The 21,341-nt window shown below is 38.4% G+C and overlaps 1 protein-coding gene across 1 annotated transcript in view; it reads left to right on the top strand.

Annotated features, from left to right (window-relative positions):
- LOC149151953 (eukaryotic translation initiation factor 4G-like) overlaps positions 1–21,341 on the top strand; it is a 109,839-nt gene that overhangs the window by 48,207 nt on the left and 40,291 nt on the right. Inside the window, 4 exon segments of the mRNA XM_089446014.1 lie at positions 20,556–20,647; positions 20,760–20,816; positions 21,058–21,135; positions 21,230–21,340. Of these exon segments, the coding sequence (XP_089302140.1) occupies positions 20,556–20,647; positions 20,760–20,816; positions 21,058–21,135; positions 21,230–21,340 (338 nt within the window).

Raw genomic sequence — 21,341 nt, 5'->3', positions numbered from 1 at the left:
TATCTTTCAATTAAACCCAATGATTTCATCAAGTCAAAGGGACGGTTTAACCTCAACCTTAATACCCTCTTATTGGAGCTAAAACACCATTCTATAAAAATCATTACAACAGATTTGTGTTACTAATCTCCAACCATCAGATCAACCTAATAAAACAGAAAAAAGATGAAGAATCTCACATTAAATGTCCCTTGACTTCTTCCTCCCAATAGATCTTCAACTAAGCTTTGAAGAATCTCCAATAATTGTAACCACGCCTTTTGCAATTGAATCTCTCCCCTATTTATACCTCCCAAATTAAACATTAATGAATAAAAGTAATGATAAGGAAGAGTTTGAAACCATAGAACTAGGGTGCAAAATACTATTCTGAAAAAATCATTACAACAGATCTGTGTTACTAATCTCCAGCCATTAGATCAACCCAATAAAACAGAAAAAAGATTAAGAAACTCACATAAAAACTCCCTTGACTTCTTCCTCCCAATAGATCTTCAACTAAGCTTTGAGGGGATCTTATTTTCCTTAACCTTGATAGTGCTTGTGAATCTTTAGTTAGATCTTTCATCAAACATTATCAAGAACAATAACAGTGACAAAAGAGGACATAGATATAGGTTCTAGCCCAGGGAAAAACCCCTCCAAGGAGAACCCAAAAACTCTTCTCTTAGAATCTGTTTCAAATGAGATACAAAGACCCAATCCCTAAACCAAGTCCTTCTCCCAGTACCAAGTCAACTCTTTCTCAAGTCCTTCCTTTATTCTGCACCAAATTGCTATAGCGTGCAACTTCGACCTGCCAACTACAACATTACTACTTGACCTGCAAATTCAACCCAACAACTTCGTCCTTGCAACTTCTTTGAAGCCCTAATATAGCCTCCTCTTGAGACCTACTTAGAGCAAGACAAATCTCTAAGGTCAACAAGGTCAAGATAAGGGTTTTCCCTCTTCCAGCTACCAAATTTTGCACTTCGTCCTACTACAACTCGGACCTGCAACTTCTACTTGTTTCAGCAACCCATAAACCCTAGAATGTCGCACGTGTGAGAGAGATAGAGCCCCAAAACAAGAAATTTCATCCTTCTAGCTTCTTCCAGACCTTCGCTCTCCTTCTTCAGCCTTTCCCAACTACAAATCAAACTCTTACTTGTAGATCGACCATGTGAGTGTGTCTCAAATGAAGTCGAACTGCTCTTTTTTATAGCCTTCTCAAGGGGTCGAATTCCCTCCTTTAGGCCGACTTGATGATCTCAGGGTTGCCTCATAAAACCCCTTTGACTTGCTTTAATTTCTTTTCAGCCATTGAGTGGAACACCCTTCATCAATATAACTTATTTGACCATATAAGTGCTTCTACTGTCGCTCGGTGTCACCTTATAGGGGCTTTTATTGCCACTTGGCATCACTGTAAGCTAGGGTGTTCCTCCTTTGCCCACTTTTACCAAATTTCATGCTTAGGGGCATCCTCTATGTGGGATGTTTTACTCCTTTCGTCTTTCTTTGAATGCATGCAAAGGGTCCATAATGCCGTTTGGTACCCCATATGGAGAGTTTTCTTTCTTTCCATGTAACCAAGCATCTTGTCCTCGAGTTTGTAGGAAAGGGTAATATATTCTTCAAGGCCCTTCAATAATAGGGCTCAAAGCCATTACACAACAATATACTTGATATGAGCTCAACACATCACTTGCGGGAATTGAACTTGAGTGGGGAGGATAATGATCATTCCTCCCAACCACTCGAGATATACCCAATTGACAACCTCATGTGGAGAGGTTTCTTCCCAATATGTAGAAAAGGCCTTGCAAATGTGCCTTACTCCAAAAGGTGAAATATGCCTCGAAATGTGTAAACTTGTATGTTAGGGTTCCCTTTTGTATTTGACATGCTTTGGCCATCTCCTTGAAGAGGGTGTTGAACCCTTGATGCTTAATAATGGCTTTTGATTACCTTGTATGATGCTTTGTCATCCAAACAAGGTAGGGTGTTCATCTCCTCAAGTTATGTTTGACCCTAATATTGAAATGCACTGTGCCCTAGACATTTCTTGAAGAAGTGCATGCATGTTCTAGGGCTCCCTTCTTGCATCAATCTACAACATGGAGTTGGCCTAGGAACAAGTCTCCTCAAACTATAGCTAGACACACCACCAACACACCCCCTCCCCCCCAAGGATTTTTGATAGTGCCGATGAGAGAAGAAAGGCCCGTGAAGTGCAAAATGAACCATGCATTTTCACATAGGGCAATAGAAGGCTGAGTATTTACCTTTTCTTTTTTTCCAAGGAAAGCCTCACGAGGAAACATGAAGGCTATTTCCCACGTTCGTGGATGGTATCCCTAGAACGTAGACTAGTGCACCTCACCTAAGGGGATTTGAATTAGGCACTTGCTAGTATGAAACTAACCAAATGCTCAACAATATTGGCTATAACCCTAAGCTGCATGATATGGGGAAACAGGTACACATTTCTGAAATAGAAATGCATTGGAAACATGACCTCCCAAAAATTTGGGAATGGGAATACATGATACACAGACAGAAAGCACATTATATTGAATCTTATAAATAAGTGAATAAGAACATTTAAATGACAAACATGAATGCCAAGCAATGTTCAACTTATATATATATATATATATATATATATATATCCAGAGCACATTATATTGAAACTTATGAATAAATGAGCAAGAACTTTTAAATGACAAACATGAATGACAAGCAATGTTCAACCATCACTTATATTGGGATCCTCATCATTAGTATCATCCTTTGCCTCTTCCTCAATCCTCTAGGGACATCAGTCAACAGCACCCAATTTTGATGAAACTAGATATCCAAGCTTTAAAATATGCTACGAAAAGCTTAGCATGCCTGATCAATGATTTTGGTTTGAGGGAAGGGTACATGGATACATCTTTGCTAAGGCCATGACAGAGGAGTCCAACAAACAATATCAGTAACATTGAGGTACATAAAGGGCTTGGCGTTCTTGATTAACTACCAATTCCATACCCTCATACATGATAGAATCTAATGAAAATAATCCTGAAATTTTGAAAAACTGTTTTATCTGCAGAATTTTTATAGGATATGAAATTCTACTCTCTCCTTATGAATACTAATGAAGTTGGAAACACTCTCAAACATCCTGAGCAATTAATGGTAATGTTTAAAATTTAAGTAAAAGTGACATTGCCTTTACTTAAGAATTGTGCAAATTCAGAGTGAAACCCCTTTTAAAGAAAAAGTTCCATTCATAAATGTTTCTAAAAGTCTCATTAATTCATAATTAACTTCTAATTAGGCATTAACAAATGTGGGTTCCAACAATTAAATCAAGGAAAATCAGACAAATTTCATTTGGAAACACATTGTACAGACATTGAAGCGCGTTTCAGTTTGCATGAAACACATTTTCGGCATGTGAAATGTGTTTCATACTAAATGAAATGTGTTTCAGTCTAGTTTCAGAGTTTCAATACGGAAACACGACAGATATGCTGGGCTGGGGCAAGTTTCCTGCAACATAGCTATAATTGAGTGAGCTAAGCCTTTGGGATAAGTTCAATATTTACTTTATTTGTTAGATCACCATTTTTCAATGGTGACATAACAATTGACATATGATTGTGGAAACATTTTTGCATTGCTATTGGAGGTTTTGGCTTTATTGCTTCTTTTGGGTGTGAAAAAGAAGTATTGTATTAGTGGTTCAAGGCAACTCTCATATATACTGAGATATTTATTTTAGTTTATGAGCATAACACGCATGATACATCTCCTCCATCCTACACTGTAAGAGCACCTGACTTCTTTTGGTAGAGAGAGTGTTTGATGTTAGTGAAAATAATAGGGACAATTTTTAATGTGGAGTGGAAATGGAAGACAGGACCCCAAATTTTATTATAATGTGTGAACAATTAGGATGACAAGTGGTTAAATTACTAAGCAATATTGGATCTAGTCATTTATTGCAGCATTTCAGAAATTTGTAAATGATTGGGAGGAATTCCTTTGTAGATACTTAGCTAAGTGGAAAACTTTGTGCCGAGGATTGCAGAAGGAAAATTTAAGTTGTTGAGAGATGACTTGTGGATTTAGTTACCTGGATGTGAATATGGATTAGGATTCGGATGCAGATCTGTTAGGATTTTGAAAAGTTAGGATCCAGATATGATAGGGAAACGACAAGAAAAAACAATATAAGTATATATATATTTTTTACAAACTGGGAAAAAAATAATGTAGTTGTTATCAAACTAACCCCCGTTGATACAATCTCAAAACCTCAAGGTGTTGCTGGATCGTTATTTCTTGACAAAACTTGACCGCCTGAAATAACTCACTAGTAGCACTAAAAGGGGTGGACTTCTACTTGTATTAAATACCTCTAGGTCTTGGGTTGTTAACTTATATCCTTACTTTTGATGAAGATGAACCTTAAGCCAATTTTTTTTTTTTTTTTTTTTTTTGTTAATTTAAATTGTTGGTAAAAATAAAGCTTATACTTGCATAAAACCTTCTGGCCTTCGAGATCAGAATGCCATTACATCAGGACATTTATTAATATAACTATATATATTCTGTAAAAAGTTCCTAAACTAAATCCAGATTTAGCAGGTATATAACAAAACGGGAGAGAAAAATTTGTTCTTCACCATTGTCACACCAGAACCCAGTCGTCGAAGATTACCACATTCTCCATGGAGAAACCTCTGTTGAGGTCTGGGATCACTGCCCAAGGAGACAATGCAGAATTGGCAGAAGATATCTGGGCCACTTCAGACCATAGACCCCCACGCTAGAACACACAAGGAAGTTGTGTCTGGATCTGAGTTCTTGAATTTCTTCACTGAGCTAGTGAATCAGATGTCTATGACATTCTCCTTGGAGAAACCTCTGTTGAGGTCTGGGACCACTGCCCAAGGAGACAATGCAGAATTGGCAGAAGATATCTGGGCCTTTTCAGACCGTAGACCCCCATGCTAGAACACACACAAGGAAGTTCTGCCTGGCTCTGAGTTCCTGAATTTCTTCCCTGAGCTACTGAATCAGCTGTCTATGCTTAGTGATTGTCTCCATCGTAGAGTTTAACACAGTCAATACCTCCACCTGGGACCTGAAGTCTTCCATTTCCTTTTGCTGGCTGAACTCAATAGATTTTTCTCCCCTGGATCATGGCAGTCTTGAACTGTGGAACATAACGAACCCTGAGATACAAGACAAGTATGCCCACAATGTGTCTGCACTGGAATAAGCCAGAGAGAAAGAAGGAAGCCTCTCTGGAAACTGCGACCACATCTTAAAAGGAACACAATAGAGACCAAGCATCTGCGAGAAGAATAAATATCAGACCTCTTCTCAAATTTGAGAGCGCTGAACTCAATGACTTGAAGGGGTCTGTGTGTAGACAGGACTGCCAGGGACAACTCACTTGCAGTATCTCATCTTCAATCTTCACCAAATGAGCCTTTTGGCATCCATATTCCCTGCTCCATGATCTCCACTACTTCCTACCAATGAAGCACACCAGGTGAAATAAATTCCAAGCACACATACCAAAAGTGAATGCAGACCAAACTGCACTACAGGGTGCATGAAGTGATCTCCCCTTGGTTGATATAGATCCCACCAAGGCTTGAGGACCGCACATCGTGTTCCAGGTCACACCAAACAAGGCTGCTTGCAGCCACGAGGAGGATGGGATAGGAGGGTGCCACAGGCCACTAGTTCTATGATTATCCAGATTCATACCCATGGAATAGGATCAAAGCCTTGCCTCCTGTTTATGACCAAGCTGCCCACGCCTTGCCCTAGGGCTTGATTGGCCATATGGTCTGCACTCTTATTAAGTTCTCTTTAGCACATGGAAGGCCTGAAGCTCCTTGAACATTTGAATCAAAGGCATTAATTTATAGATTAACTATTAATATATAAATTATGAATTATAATATAAATATAAAATGGCACATGAATTATAATAAAAATATAAAACGGAACATGAATTATAATATAACATACACACACACACTCTCTCTCTCTTTGGTAACTAGATATATAACCTTTTAATATAAAATAAATTTATATAATATACTTATTATATCATTTCATTTATATATATGTTCATCCCAAAAGTTTTAATACATGGAATGATAATGTTAAAATAGATCACTGTGTCGTGGCCCTCTTTCACATTTATCCCCATATGTAATGGGATGGATCTTCCTCGAGTGCTGGTGTAACTGTACGCCCTTCCTTTGACTTAGCTAGAGTGTACCTGTGACTTCAATTTGAGCTACAGGTTGAGAATCCCAAGGTGAATCCCACTTGTGAATTAGGCACACTGGACTAAATTCGAATTTCAAAGCAGGCCTATCACTTCAAGATGAGCTACGGGCTGTGAATCTCAAGGCGAAACTCATTCATCAAATCCATGACCTATATTCGAGCTATTAGTGGGCACAAAGATCGAAGTTTAACAAATACAAGGGACAAGCAAAACTTTTTATTTTCATATTTTAAAAAGACCAAAACTGTGTAGAATAAGCTGACAATTATGAGGACTTGTTTTATAATGGAGGGTTCAGTTTTCGTCAGCACAGAAAATATTATCAATTGGATTTTGGGCTGATCCAAGCAGATCTGCATCCAGATCTAGATCTGATCTGTGAATCAGGCTCCTATGGTAGATGGATTTGGTAACACATCTTATGGACAATCAGGGTGACAGATTGATAAACTGATTAAGCAATATTGGATCTAGTAATTATCGTGACATTGCAAGACTCTACTATTGAGTAGATTGTTAGGAGTTTGCCAAGGGACATTTTTGAAGTGGAAAGATTTGTGTCGAGGATTGCTTTTCTTAGAGATTATGTGTGAAAAGTTTGGATGACAAATGGTTAAATTGATAAATCAATATTGGATCTAATCATTTATTGAGATGTTAAGGGACTTTGTGAATGGTTGGTAGGATTTCCTTAGGGAACACTTTGCTAAGTGCTTAAGTGGATAGATCTGTCCCAAGATTGGACAAGGAAAATATAAGTTGTTGAGAGATTATGTGAAGTGGTAGATGGATTTATAAACTTCAAGCTAGAACATGGTGAAACTATTCAATTGTACAATCAATTGTTAAAGGCCCTTGTGAAGTAATTGGAGAATGAACCCAATGATGGATAAAATAAAACACAAGGAATGGAGGGATTGTTGCTAAAATACATGAGAAAGTTGAAGGTGATGGAAATATGGTAGCCATGGTCAGTGTTTTCATCATGAAGAAATTGGAAATTTTGAATTTGTTTTATGCCTCCCAAAATTACTCAAGTCGGCCTTCTTTTGTTGAAGATGGCTGGGCCCCTTAGAGGCACATATTTGACCCTCTTGAGAAGTCTATACATTGAAGGGGTTCGGAAATCTCAGGAGGCTCAGCACACATGTTTTTGGTCAGATATTATTTTCGACGTTTTGTTTAGGTGGATGTATTGATGAATTGAACTCTCTCTCTCTTAAAGAATGATTTTTGGGTTTTCTCCTTGTGGGTTTTGCCTTGGCCTCAAGCCTAATTTTAGTTGCTTGTCTCATTGTCTCATGGTTATTTTCTATTGCTCTTTCATGTTTAGTGGTTGGAATTTTCTTTTGATGCTCACTGATCATTAGAAGAAGTTATTTGTTGAAGAAAACTGTTCTAGCTTGTTTGCCTTAGAAACATCAACATGGTATTAGAGTGAGGCTGAAGAGCAATTTGAAGAGAAGGACGTGGTTTCTAGTTGGTCAAGTTGATAAAGGTCAGTTCTGGGCATAAATTCTGGGGTGAATTTGTGACAAGGCCAAAGTAAAAACACAATGCTAAGAAGAGGGTCGAGACCCTTGTTGATGATAGGATGCAATGTCAACTTAAGGTTGAGTTGTCTCAAGGAGTAGCGAGGTAAATTTTAGAGGTTTCTAAAATGTGTAACCCTATCATGGTCGCAAAGATCTGGAAATGAGGTTGAGAATCTCAGTGAAGTTGAGCCATCTCTAATCTTGAAGTGATTCATGTCGAGGTCTGTAGTACAAATACTAGATAAGCTCTATGGAAAATTCAAGTATGAATCCAAGGCATCTGAAACTATGTGGCCATTCGAGCTCTCTCTGTAGTAAGGCATTTGAACTCTATGTCGAATCCAAGGCAACTGAGCTCTCTATGTGGTAAGGCATTCGAAATCTCTAAGGTAAGCATTATCATTTCTGTTGTTATTTATGTAAGGGCAAGATGATGGTCCAAGCTCTTTGTATTCAAGACAAAGCTTCATCTCTGGTACTGAAGCTTCATGGCATCTAAGTTACAATTAAGTATTAGATGATCCGAACTATGAAAATTTGAAGTCTGTGCCATGTCTCCGTGGAACAAAATATGAATAGGTTTGAACTTGTATTAAGTCCGAAGTCTGTAGCATTATGGAAGAGGTCTGATGTTTATGCTGAGGAGATCATTTTTGGGTTAGTTAAAAATGCAAGTTTAAGTTCTGAATAATGATCCTAGTTCGAGCTCCCGCATATCGTTGGAATGATCAAGTTCCTATCAATAGTTTTGAAGAAGACTAAGACCAAACCCTGTAAGACAAATCTGAACTATAGAAGGATCCAATCCTGAGGTTATTAAGGACCGAAAGTCTGCTCTATTGCAAATCATGTGGCATCATTTATGTGAATTTTGTGACACAAATTTTTGTGGTGTTAATTCAAATCTAGTAAGATTTGAACCTCCTCTCAAAATTTTATTAAATCGTCTATGGAACAAGGATCTAAGTTTGCCTTTATAAGTCTATTGTAACAAGTCCCATCTCCCTCATGAGGTTTGAAGTTTGTTATCTCTATGACTATAATTTGAGCTTTTGATTTGTGGATCAAAGCCAAAGATCATTGTAGTTATGATGTTCATGACAAGGTTTTTAGGATTGAAGCTACAAATCCATGGCATCCGAGTTTGACAAGGTTAAGTTTGGAATCAAATCCAAGCATGAGAGTTCGAGCCTCTTTAAAAGGATCTGAGTTACAGTTACATCCATGGACTCAAAGTTTAAGTCCGAATTGTGAAAATGTAGTTGAAGATGCATGAGTCCGAAGTTTTGTTCAAGCTAGTTTACTTTTGTCCGAACCTATTTATCTCTGAAAATTAACAAAGTTGAGGCCTGTTTGAAATATCCGTTGAATAAGTATATGGTGACATCCGAGATCATCTCTATGACCAATAGTCTGAGCTCCTTTGTGGCACAAGATAGCGGAAAATTCATATCTATGGTTTTTTGATACTCCTTGAAAGAAGGACGAATTACACTGAAGAAAGACCAAGTCTGAGCATTAAGTTACTGAGGCACTATCTTTGTAAATATGTGAGTCGTGGAAGGATTCAGATCTGCATGAAGGAAACACTTCTTGATACTCTTATCTTTCTTTGTGAAAGATTCGAATCTGTTGGAGACACTCGTTTATACATAAACGAAGGACAATGCACACTGAAAAAAGCTGACCTAATTGATCAGAAGCCGGGTCTTATAGGTTTCAGATCCAAGATCGTGTCACTTGCAGGGTCTATTATATATATTTTTTGAATGCCATGCTCCTTTGTAAGACTTCAAAAATGTTATTGAAGTTTCACTAATTATCTCCCTTTTGAGTTTTGTTCTAACCTATAGAGCAATCAAACAATGATGAGTTGCTTTGTAAAAGACGATCAAGTTGCAAATTTGAGGAACAGTGTCAAGACTGTACTTTGGAATTTCGAGTATTGAGCAAAAGGTAAGCTAAATCTATAGATGTTACTTGTCTCCCTTCAAGACTAATGTCTCTAAAGGTCAAGACTTTGTTTGTGAAAGATTCAAATATGTTTTGATACTCCTTGAAAGAAGGACAAATTACACTGAAGAAAGACTGACTCTGAGCATCAAGTTACTGAGGCACTATTTTTGTAAATATGCGAGTCTTGGAAGGATTCAGATCTGCTTGAAGGAGACACTTCTCGATACTCTTATCTCTGTCTGTGAAAGATTCAAATCTGTTGGAGACACTTGTTTATACATAAATGAAGGACAATGCACACTAAAAAAGGCTGACCTAATTGATCAGAAGCCGGGTCGTATTGTTTCAGATCCAAGATTGTGTCACTTGTAAGGTCTATTATATATATTTTGAATGCCATGCTCCTTTGTAAGACTTCAAAAATGTTATTGAAGTTTTGCTAATTATCTCCCTTTTGAGTTTTGTTCTAACCTATAGAGCAATCAAACAATGATGAGTGGCTTTGTAAAAGACGATCAAGTTGCAAGTTTGAGGAACATTGTCAAGACTCTACTTTGGAAATTCGATTATTGAGCAAAAGGTCTGTTAAATCTATAGATTTTACCTGTCTCCCTTCAAGACTAATGTCTCTAAAGGTCTGGCATGAATATTTGAATAAGTCTTGACCTAAATGATGAAATTTATTGCAAAAAGCAATGCAATTGATACATTGTGAGGATGTCAAGATTACTTCATTTTCTAAGCATGCTTCCCTTTTAAGCTTGAAGTCTGATCATAATATTGCTAAGGATTTGAGACTTGATGAAATTGCAATAGGGTTTGAAACTCTAAATGATTGACCAGACTTTTGGAATGTTTTGGGTTTGTGAAACTCTAGTAAGGGTTTGATGAAGAAAGCTCTAGGGGTTGTGAAACCTTAGGATTGCCGATGTTGAAAATGATGAAGCTGAAAAAGAATGCAAGGATGAATGTTACTCAAAACCCTAGGATTGATTGATGAAGTTAAGCATTGGGGTTTGTAAATCGCAAACTAAACTTGAAAGATCATTAGGGTTTGGAGTTAAAACCCTAGCCAAACAATTGTTAACTCTATCTACACAAAAAGGGTTGGAGAAGAAAAACTTGGGCTTATAGGTTAATCACTTTCGCTTAAAAGAAGAAACCCTAGCTCCTAGAAGATTTGACATCTTAATGATAAGGTTGATTTGCAAGTTGGATGCAAGAAGGCTAAAGATTAAGAGGGAGTTGACATGTTCTCAAAAGATAAGTATCTCGTAATTCTTTTATTTTTAAATTGTTACCGATGATGTGGACTCTTGATGATGATGTGAATGATGTCAACTCCTTGATGATATGAACAAGGTTAACTCCTTGATGATGTGGATGAGGTTGATTGGATCTAAGAAGGCTATGATCAAGAGGGAGCTAACACTTTCTCAAGAGATAAGTATTTTCTTGTTTGTTGTTTCATTATTAGTCTCTTGTCTTTGTATATTTTGCTTGGTTGTATTTGTTCTTCCATCGTCTCCTAGTGAGGATTGCAAGGACATAATGAAGACTGCAAGGACATAATGAAGACTGCCAATATGTTGCAATCGTTGGAAATGGATGGAAGAACAATGTGAAAAGAAGTCTTGTGATTGGATGAGATCTGTACTCGAAGAAAGAAAACAAGATCAACTCCATTGAAGCATGTTTTAATCTATGATGAAAAGAAATCTGTTCCATGATGAAGATGGCTAGAAGTTTTGAAGAATGACGTTGATCTGAATATATATTGAAGATGAGCCCTGATTTTTCTATGTATTGATGATATGTTTCTGACAAGGGTTGAGGACTGTTGTTTTCCTAAAGGCACAAGCCTAATGAAATTCTTGTTGCAATTTCGCATTATGGTTTGCGAGTCCTTGGATATCTCCATGATGAAAATTTGAAGAATTTGTAAGACTCTGTTACTGACTTGGTTGATTTTTTGATTGGCTTGTTGAACCACCTGATGCATGGAATTGACTCTATATGGATAGATTTATTTTGGGTGCTATTTTGGTCCGAATGACATAGATCTTCCTGCTGCATGTAGCACAATTGAAGCTGGAAATGTAGCTGATTTGTGAAGCAGTTTGGCTCCAGAAGTCGTTTGCTGATCTATTTGATCTTGTGCTAGAATCAACCATGATATACCTGTCTTCCGATGAGCAGGTTGTTGATGTTTGCTTCTATGAGAAGCCACATATATAGTTGTTGGCTGTTCAACCTATTGTTGTTTTGCTGAAATGTGTGATCAAGTGCTGAAATCCAACATGGCTACTTTTATGTTGTTGAGTATGTTGTTGATGTTTTTGTGAGAAGTCTGGAATGGCTGAGAAACCCTTTGGGGAGGGAACATTGATTGATAGCATCATGAATCTTCTTTAGGCTGCGATTGAGAGACCTATGGAATGGTCAAGAAGATTGTCACTCCCTTAGGTTAGTTGGTCGAGAGGCCTGTGAGTCTGGTCAGGGAGCTTGGTTTTGAGGCATAAAATGATCCCTTAGGTCATGATGATGGAGAGACCAATTTGGTCGGGGACACTGATTTTGTGATCTCTCCCTTAAGCAGTTGCTTAGAGACCTATGGATTGGTCAAGGAGATTGATCTCGAGTTCTCTCCCTTAGGTAATGGATTGAGAGACTGTATAGTCGGGGATTGAGATAGGGATTCCTCCCTTAGGTCATGGACCAAGAGACCTTGTTGTGGTCATGGAGATGTACCATGTGCATATGATTAGTATGGCCTCATGAACAATGTCGATTGATCCCATTATCAATAGGGGTACTGATCATTGTAGCCATATGGTTGTGGCTAGTGGGATGAGTTTGCTGCTATGTATCTTTTCTTATGATGAGACTGATGATCTCTCCCTTAGGCTGTTGCTGAGAGACCTATGGATTGGTCAGGGAGATTTATCTTAACAAAGAGAGACTTCTACATTTGTTACCGAGAGACTTATGGTTTGGTCAGGGAGATTGATCTTTAGAGAGAGAATGAAAAGTACCTCCCTGGCTAAGAGGGAGTGTTGGAAATATGGTAGCCATGGTCAGTATTTTCATCATGAAGAAATTGGAAAATTTGAATTTGTTTTATGCCTTCCAAAATTACTCAAGTTGGCTTCCTTTTGTTCAAGTTTGTTGGGCCCTTTAGTGGCACCTATTTGACCCCCTTGAGAAGTCTATATATTGAAGAGCCCTCCTCCTCATTTGGGTATTGATCTATCTCATGATGAGTGTTGTTCCAACAAAGAAAGGAAGGATGAAGGGGGTCGAAAATCTCAGGGGGCTTGGCATACAAGCTTCTGGGTAGATATTATCTTTTGATGTTTTGTTTAGCTGGATGTATTGATGAATTGAACTCTCTCTCTCTTGAGGAAAGATTTCTGGGTTTTCCCCTTGTGGGTTTTGCCTTGGCCTTAGGCCTAATCTCCGTGTCTCTTGTCTCATTGCCTCATGGTTATTTTCTACCGCTCTTTCATGATTAGTGGTTGAAATTTTCTTTTGTATAACTGCTTATATATATATATATTGATGCTAACTAATCATTAGAAGTAGCTATCCGTTGAAGAAAATTGTTCTAGATTGTTTGCCCTAGAAACATCAACAAGAGGTGTGTCCATTGACATCATATGATGAAACAATCAACAATGCATTAATTTTTGGAAACAAAAGGCAAGATAGAAGCTTTGGATGGATTTTTATATTATAGATAATGAAAGTGATGATGAACCCTCGTTTGCTGTAAGTTTATGTAAGGCCAGGGTGCTGATGATAAATGGATGATATGAGGGAAAGCTTAAAGCTAAAGAGAGGTGTTGGTGTGGGTTGCGGAACATAAGGCCATGTCATAAGGTGTTTGCCAATTTTTGTTTATTATGATATATGTGAGGTAGAGGATCACTCATTAGGATGTCCTTACTTTTTGAGAGCAAAAATGCAGCTAAAGGAGATAACATTTTTATTAACCCATGAACTTGAAAGGGTAGTTTGGAAGAAGGAACTAGCAGGGTATTTGGATTCTAGAAACCATTATGGGACAAGAAGTGTCAAGGAGTTAGATTGAATTATGACAATAGTTGAAGATCAATCACGTAGTGGAGGAAGTGTAGCGAATAGGGGCACATTGTAGAAAATTTGCCCTAACCATAGATAATAAAGTAAAGAACTATGCAAGTTGTGTGGGTTGGATGGCCACGAAGACAAAGCATTTCTAAAACATGCAACCACTAGTGTGCATCTTATTTATGTAGAAGTCAATAGGGACTTAGTAAAGTCACATCTAAGGATGTCTTTAGAATATGAAGTTGAAAGGGAATGCATAATTGATGCCATGAAGGAAATCAAGAAAGTATACATATCATGAGGTCCTCTTGACAGAAGGACTTGACAAGATGTAGAATATAGCATTTTAAATTCTCTTATGAATCAAGTTTTTAAAGCTGAAATTTTAATGAAAGTGGCAATGTTTATAAAGAATATATGAGGATTGGCAGCCTTCTCTAGACCACTTGATAGTCATTGCACATGCAAACCACTCGATGGACTGAGGTAATGGATATCCTTTGGGAAGGTGACTTGCAAGGATAGATGGATACGTGGTTATAGAGAATACTTGTCATTTATTCTTAAAAAATCTTCGGATGCCAGAGTAGGGGCATGGCTAAGATTGCATATGTAACATATTCATATATGTAAGCATCCATACATTAAATAAAGAGGAATTCTAAACTAAAATAAAATTGAGCTCAAACATGAAAATTTAAAATTCAAGAATCTTGGGAGCAAAAAATTTAACTTTTATGAGCAAAATAAATATCTCCCTTCTCCACTTTATATTGAGCTAAGGCCCAAAGGGCCAAAACAAAGGTACACATTATTATTGTTAACTCTTTAGACAATTTACAAAACAAAAGTGCAATGATGAAAAGAGGGTCATCTAAGAAGCTGATATTATCGTATTTTGCTAGTAAGGGATTGCTTGTTTTCAAGCTCTTCATATCTATAGTGTTTTGTCATGGTGAGCTTTTGATTGCTCCACTAACATCTATTAGTTTGTGTTGAAAATGAAGCGATAGAAGGTCTTTTGGCTTGTGCCTTAGCTAGTGAAGGTCTTTAGCATGGATGTGAGTTCATGAGATAGACTTCAGTTACAGTTAGATTATTTCCAGTTTACTGGAATGGTCATCAAGATTGCATGTGTAGTGTTGGAGCTTCAGTTATGTGGAGTCTTCTTCAGTTTGACTACAAGATGAGGTGGCAGTTACAAGCAGTGTTTTAAAAACCGGCCGGTCTGAACCGGTAACCGGTTAAACCAGCCGGTTAGCAAGCCCACTGGGTCAAACCGGCTTAAAAACCCGGTTTACCTCATTTCACCTTTTTTTGCCCTAATCGGCTGGTTTGTGGTCAAACCGACTGGTTTTGTCCTAAACCGCTCGGTTTATTGCCAGGGCAACTATAACCCCCACAAAATGCATTTTTGTGAGTTTTGAAGCTAGTTTGAGGGAAATTTGGGGTTGTTTTCCTCCAAAAATAGTCCCTCCAAGAAAAACATGCATACCCTCTCAGTTTTGTGACACATCTCAACCATAACAATGTTGGCAATTAATGGTAATGTTAAATTCTTAAAGTAAAAGTGACATTTCCTTTAATTTTCATTTTCATTGTCACTTTTACTTAAATTTTTAACATTACCATGAAATGACTCAGGATGTTTGAGAGTGGTTTTGACCTCATTGGATTTCATATGGAGAAACTAGAATTTTAGATTTCACTCAAAATTCAGTAGACTTAATGGTTTTCAGGATTTCATGGTTTGGGGGTTTGTAGTGTTTCCATTTGATTCTATCATCCGCGAGGGTATGAGATTGGCATTTGATCAAGAGCATGAAGCCCTTTAAGAACCTTGATTGTGGTGGCATAGATTGTTGAACTTTGTTGATGTTGGTGGTACTGATTGTTGAACTCCTCTACCATGGCCTTAACAAGAATGCACCCTTCACTCAAAGGAAAACAACTGGTTAGGCATGCTAATCTTTTCCTACCACATTATAAGATTGAGGAGATGAACCCTTCATTGAAACCAAAATCATTGGTTAGGCATGTTAAACTTTTTCAATTTCTATCATGTTATAAGGTTGAGCAATCCAAGTCTGAAGACTTTGAGCTAGATGATGTTCATGTATCTCTTGTTGATGATGTGTATGTATTTCTAGTAGCGTTGAATCAATGATGAGTTTCATGAGTGACCATGTTGATCAGTGATTTGTAATTTTGATGTCTATTTTTTCTACTACTACTAAAGTTGTAGAGGAGTTTTACGAGTCCTCAAACTCGTAGGCATATTATTTATGTAGCTCATGTTGATGATCTCTTGTCCAATAGTGGTGATGAGTTTGATCATGATGAGGAGTGATCATGTTGTTGATCACTGATATGAAGACTTGTAGTAGGTCGGTGACCCCATAGCCTAGAGCATTGTTTTCGGACTCTAGAGGCCATTTAGAGCATCATTGATTATGTATTTTGTTGCGGATATGTATTGCACTCGATGCCATTTTGATATATTCACCTTAGATGAGCAAACCTTGCATATTTTGTTTCTATTGGCTTGGAATCGTGGTTTTAAATCTTAAAAATAGGTTTTTTCATTAAAAGTTAATTATTTGATGTATTATTTTAAACCGGTTTGTTAAGACCTGACCAGTTCTGGTTTGAAACCCGGTTCATTAGTTGGACCGGTCTGGTCACTGGTTCCGGTTTTTAAAACATTGGTTACAAGGTCATTTAGAATGGAGTCACAATCACCTTTTCAAGGCCAAGACAACAGAGCCAAAGGGATTTTGGAGTTGGTACATTTAGACGTATCTGGGCCCTTCTCTTCTCCTCCTCTCATGAGACACAGGTACTATGTCACTTCCATAGATAATTATTCTCGAAACACATGGATCTTCTTTATGAAGAAGGAGGAGGCCTTTTCCGAATTCATGGAGTTTAAGGCCTTGGTAGGAAACCAAACCAGGAAGAAGATCAAAGCATTGATGAGTGACAATGGAAGATAAGATGTCTCCAATTCTTTCAAGGACGTGTGTGCCAAGGAGGGCATTAGGAGAGAGCTTACAACACCCACTCTATAACCCTCAGTAGAACAAGATGGCTGGGGGGAAGAATTGCAACATAGTTGGAGTAGCCAAGACCATGTTGAATGACTAGAGGCTACCCATGTTCTTGTGAGCAGAGGCACGCAATGCTGCAGTTTTTTTGTTGAACAAGAGTCCACACAGAGTGCATGGACGAGGTACACCGGATGAGGCTTTCACAGGCAAGAAGCTTGATGTTTCTCGCTTCCGCGTCTTTGGGACAAAAGTTTATGCCATGTGTCAAAAGAGAGCAGGAAGAAGTTGGAGCCCACATTTGAAATGGGAATTTTCGTTGGTTATAGTGAGACAACTTAGGCGTACAAGGTGTATATAACATCACTCAAGAAGACAGTTATCAGGCGGGATGCGAGTTTTGAGGAGGACAAAGCTCGAAGGGAGTCCTTCGAGCAAGAGCAAGTTAGATTACCTAAGGAGGAGCTACTCACTCTCAAGCAGGAGCTTCAACTAGTATCACAAATTGAGTGTTAGCTACGTGGCAAGCGGGCCACACAACAGGATGACCAGGAGTCATTGCAGGATCAGGAGGAGAGACCGGGACGAGTGGAGGTAGCCACTTAGTCAGTGACTCCCAACATAGGGAGGAAGCGAGCCAAGTGGGCCGAGGTTGATTAAGGAGGCCTAGGAATGAGTTGAGACTCCTAGCTCTATACTCATTCAAAGTAAGAAACCACAAAGGTACACCAGATATATGGCATTGATGACTGAGTTGTTGGACATAGTCTTCTTGTTATGAGGAGGCAACCTCTTAGCAAGTTTGGTGGGATGCCATGGGGGAGGAATATTCCTCCATCATGAAGAACAATGTTTGGGAGATTTTGCGGCGACAAGAAGGCAAATCAATAGTAGGTTCATGTTGGGTGTACAAGGTGAACCATGGTGTAGATGGGTGTGTGGAGAAGTACAAGTTGGTTTGTGGCCAAGGGCTTCTCGCAGGTTGAGGGCATGGACTATGATGAGACATTCGCTAAAGTGGCACGTTATTCATCCATCGGGACGATTCTGGCACTTGCAGCACAAATGGGGTGGAAGATCGACCAGATGGATGTGAAGATAACATTCCTCAACGGAGTAGTTGAGGAGGAGATATATATGGAGCAGCCAAAGGTGTTTGAGACTTATAGCTGAAACAATCATGTCTCTTTGCTAAAGAGAGCTCTTTATGGACTCAAGTAGGCTCTGAGAGCATGGTACACTTGCATTGATAGCTACCTTCAAGGATTGGGCTTCACTAAGAGTGAGGTGGATGCCAACTTGTATTACATCATAGATGGGGGGCTTCCACTCATTCTACTGCTCTATGCTGATGATCTTATATTGACTGGGGCAGACAACTTGATCCAGGATAGTAGATCTTGCAAGAGAGTTTGAGATGAAGGATATAAGGCTTATGCACTATTTCCTCGGTCTGGAGGTATGCCAGGGTGATGGGGAAATCTTCTTGGGCAAGGGAAGTACACTACAAAGATCCTTAGGAGGTTTCATATGCAGGATTGCAGGCCCATGACTATGCCTCAGTCACAAACTGAAGGAAGGTGGACGCTAACAAAGAAAAGCGAGTAGGTGTGAAGCTATCTAGATGAGGAAGTTGCTTGTGGGACTTTTCAGGCAGGGAATGGAGCCGACTATGATACACTGTGACATTCAGAGTTGCATTAAGCTCTATGAGAATCCAATGTTTCATGATCGCTCCAAGCATATTGAGATCAGGTATCATGATCTCAGGGAGTGTTGAAAATGTAGCAATGGAAGGTCTTTTGGCTTGTGCCTTGCCAATGAAGACCATGAATTTGTCTTTCTCTAGCATGGATGTGAGTTCATGAGCATAGTGTTGGAACTTTAGTTACGTGGAGTCTTCTTCAGTTTGACTATAGGATAAGGTGGCAGTTACAAGTTCAGTTAGAACGAGTCTTCAATGTTGATTGGAGAGAGAATGAGTTAAGACTCCAGTGTTGATTGGAGAGAGAACGAGTAGAACTCTCGGTTAACTAACAATCACAACTCGAACTTCTAAATTGAGCTGAGCCTTCTTGCTTGCTCGAATTCTATCTATAAAGAGGAGGACGAAGGCACAAGATCATCATTCTTGTGAGATGATTCTTTGTGTGTGGAGTGTGCAGACTTGAGGAGCTTGTGTGCAAGGATTTAGGAGGCTTGTGCGCAAGGAAATAGGAGGCCACAAGTGCACAAGGAAATAGGAGATTTGTGCTAGGAAATAGGAGACCTCTTGTGCGCAAGGAAATAGGAGGCCACAAGTGCACAAGGAAATAGGAGATTTGTGCTGGGAAATAGGAGACCTCTTGTGCGCAAGGAAATAGCGGCCTGAACTGCGCAAGGAAATAGGAGCAGGGATCAGGGATTCTCAGTGCAAGTCAAGGCTATTCAACAGGAGAACAAGTGTGTTCTCAGAGACAGATTGCTGGCTGCAGTAGCCAGCGTGAATTGTAATAGATCCAATTGCTCAAGAACAACCAATAAAATACCACAACAAAGAAAGCAGGTTTTCCCATTTGAGTTTCCTGGGTAAAACAAGTGTTGCAATTTGTGTGCATGTGTTTTTATCTCTGGTGTTTTTTCAGCTGCTTATTGATTGTTATGAAATTCTATCTTGGTGAAAGTAAATTTGGTTTCCTTTTTTTTTAGTTTCCTTGTTTTCAGTAATTCATGTAAGTAGTTGCAGAGTTTCAAGACAAAATTAACAGTCTGGGGTTTTAACAAAACACTATGATATGCTCCCCTAAATCCAGTTGTTCTCGGTTCTTCATAGAAGCAGCATAACGGTGTTCTTAAAGAGATTCTTTTATATTGAGTTAGAGGCCTCTTTGATCTCTTCCCCTGTGCATCAACATAATTTTTTAGTCTTGTTATTCTTGAGTTTGATGAAACATCCTTTGGAAACTTTTTTTGGGTTATAATTGTAGCGGTGCAATTAATTTGCATGGCCATTACTTTCATATAAATAGAAATTTTTACTATTCTTTTCTTATCAGAATTGTTAGCTTTATTATCTAGGTGTTTAGTTGATAATCACGAGCTTAGATTTTCTGACCTTAGCATTTAGCGATGAGTTGCACTCCTGTGCTGTACCTTCTTTCACTGGTGTACCTTTTGGTCTTATTGACCTACTTTTGGGTTCATTTGTCAGATGCTAATGAAATTATCTTATCTTTTGTTATAGTGGGATCTATCAAATGATCCGTTCAATTATGTTAGCAGCATCACTTGGTTTATTGAGTTTGTGCTGAAAGTGATATAGTTTGAAAAAGACTGACTACCTTTAGGCATCACCTCAGAATATCACTTTTATGGGGGAAAAGGACATTTTGATTTTCTCTTTGGCAAATAAAGATAGGTGTTCTGATTTCAGTCTTATTTTTCTGAGTTTTTTTAATATTGATTTAAGATTTATATTTGGTGGGTCCTTTTGTGAACGGATGGTGAGAAATTTCTTTCAGTGGAATCTTCTCAAACTACCTGTAGGCATGCCCAAGTAGCTAATAGGTGAAGAATTAGGCTATTAGCTTTACTAACAAAATTTTAGTGAATATATCTATCATACTGATCATATAACTTGATGTGTAGATGCTTCTGAGGAGGTTTCTAGAGCTGTATATGAACAATCATTTGCATTTCAGTTTGGCAGCATAAGTCCTGGGTTTGTAAATGGCTTGCAGGTTCGTCAATAATTATGTATTATTTTTTCTATCTATCCTGGTGATCTTAATTAGCGCACATTAAATGGAGTTTAATTGCTGAATGCCTTCTGATATGTCCGTTGGATTGTAGATACCTGCTCGAACTAGCTCAGCACCTCCCAACCTTGATGAGCAGAATGGCCACCAGGTCTTTCTTTTTAAAACTGCTTGTTTGCTAAACTATTGACTATTTCTGTTTTATGTGATTATAATCTCTATTGTATAAACTGGTGATGTTGGTTTCTTTTGCAATAACTGTCAGTTTATTTCCTGATTATATCCAGTAATTAAGTGATTGGCTAATAAGTAATAACTTGTACTATATAGCTTAGTTATACACTTGTAATAGGAGTTGGACTTAAGATGGTGTTCTTATCATTTTTCCACAGTCACGATATGACTCTACAAATGCTGCTTCTCTCAATAGACTGCCTATTGTTTCAGCTGAACCACAAGCACATCGCCAAGTATGTTGAGAAATTTGCAGTAATTCTTGAACCTTCATCTTTTACTTGATTCTTCTCCATATTATCTTTTCACTCCTGTTTCTCCTGTCAACAGAATCAAATACTGGAGTCTCAAGTTCAAGGGAGGAGATATTTACATGATGGTGGTGGACATCCAATATCTCTGGCACAGCAGCACCCTACTTCTGGTGGCACAAGTCCTGTAT

The sequence above is a fragment of the Pinus tabuliformis genome, chromosome 9 (genome assembly GCF_031772625.1).
Source record: "Pinus tabuliformis cultivar Carrire ecotype Pingquan chromosome 9, CPIR1, whole genome shotgun sequence".
Lineage (NCBI taxonomy): Eukaryota > Viridiplantae > Streptophyta > Pinopsida > Pinales > Pinaceae > Pinus > Pinus tabuliformis.
This window is presented reverse-complemented; position numbering and strand designations above follow the sequence as displayed.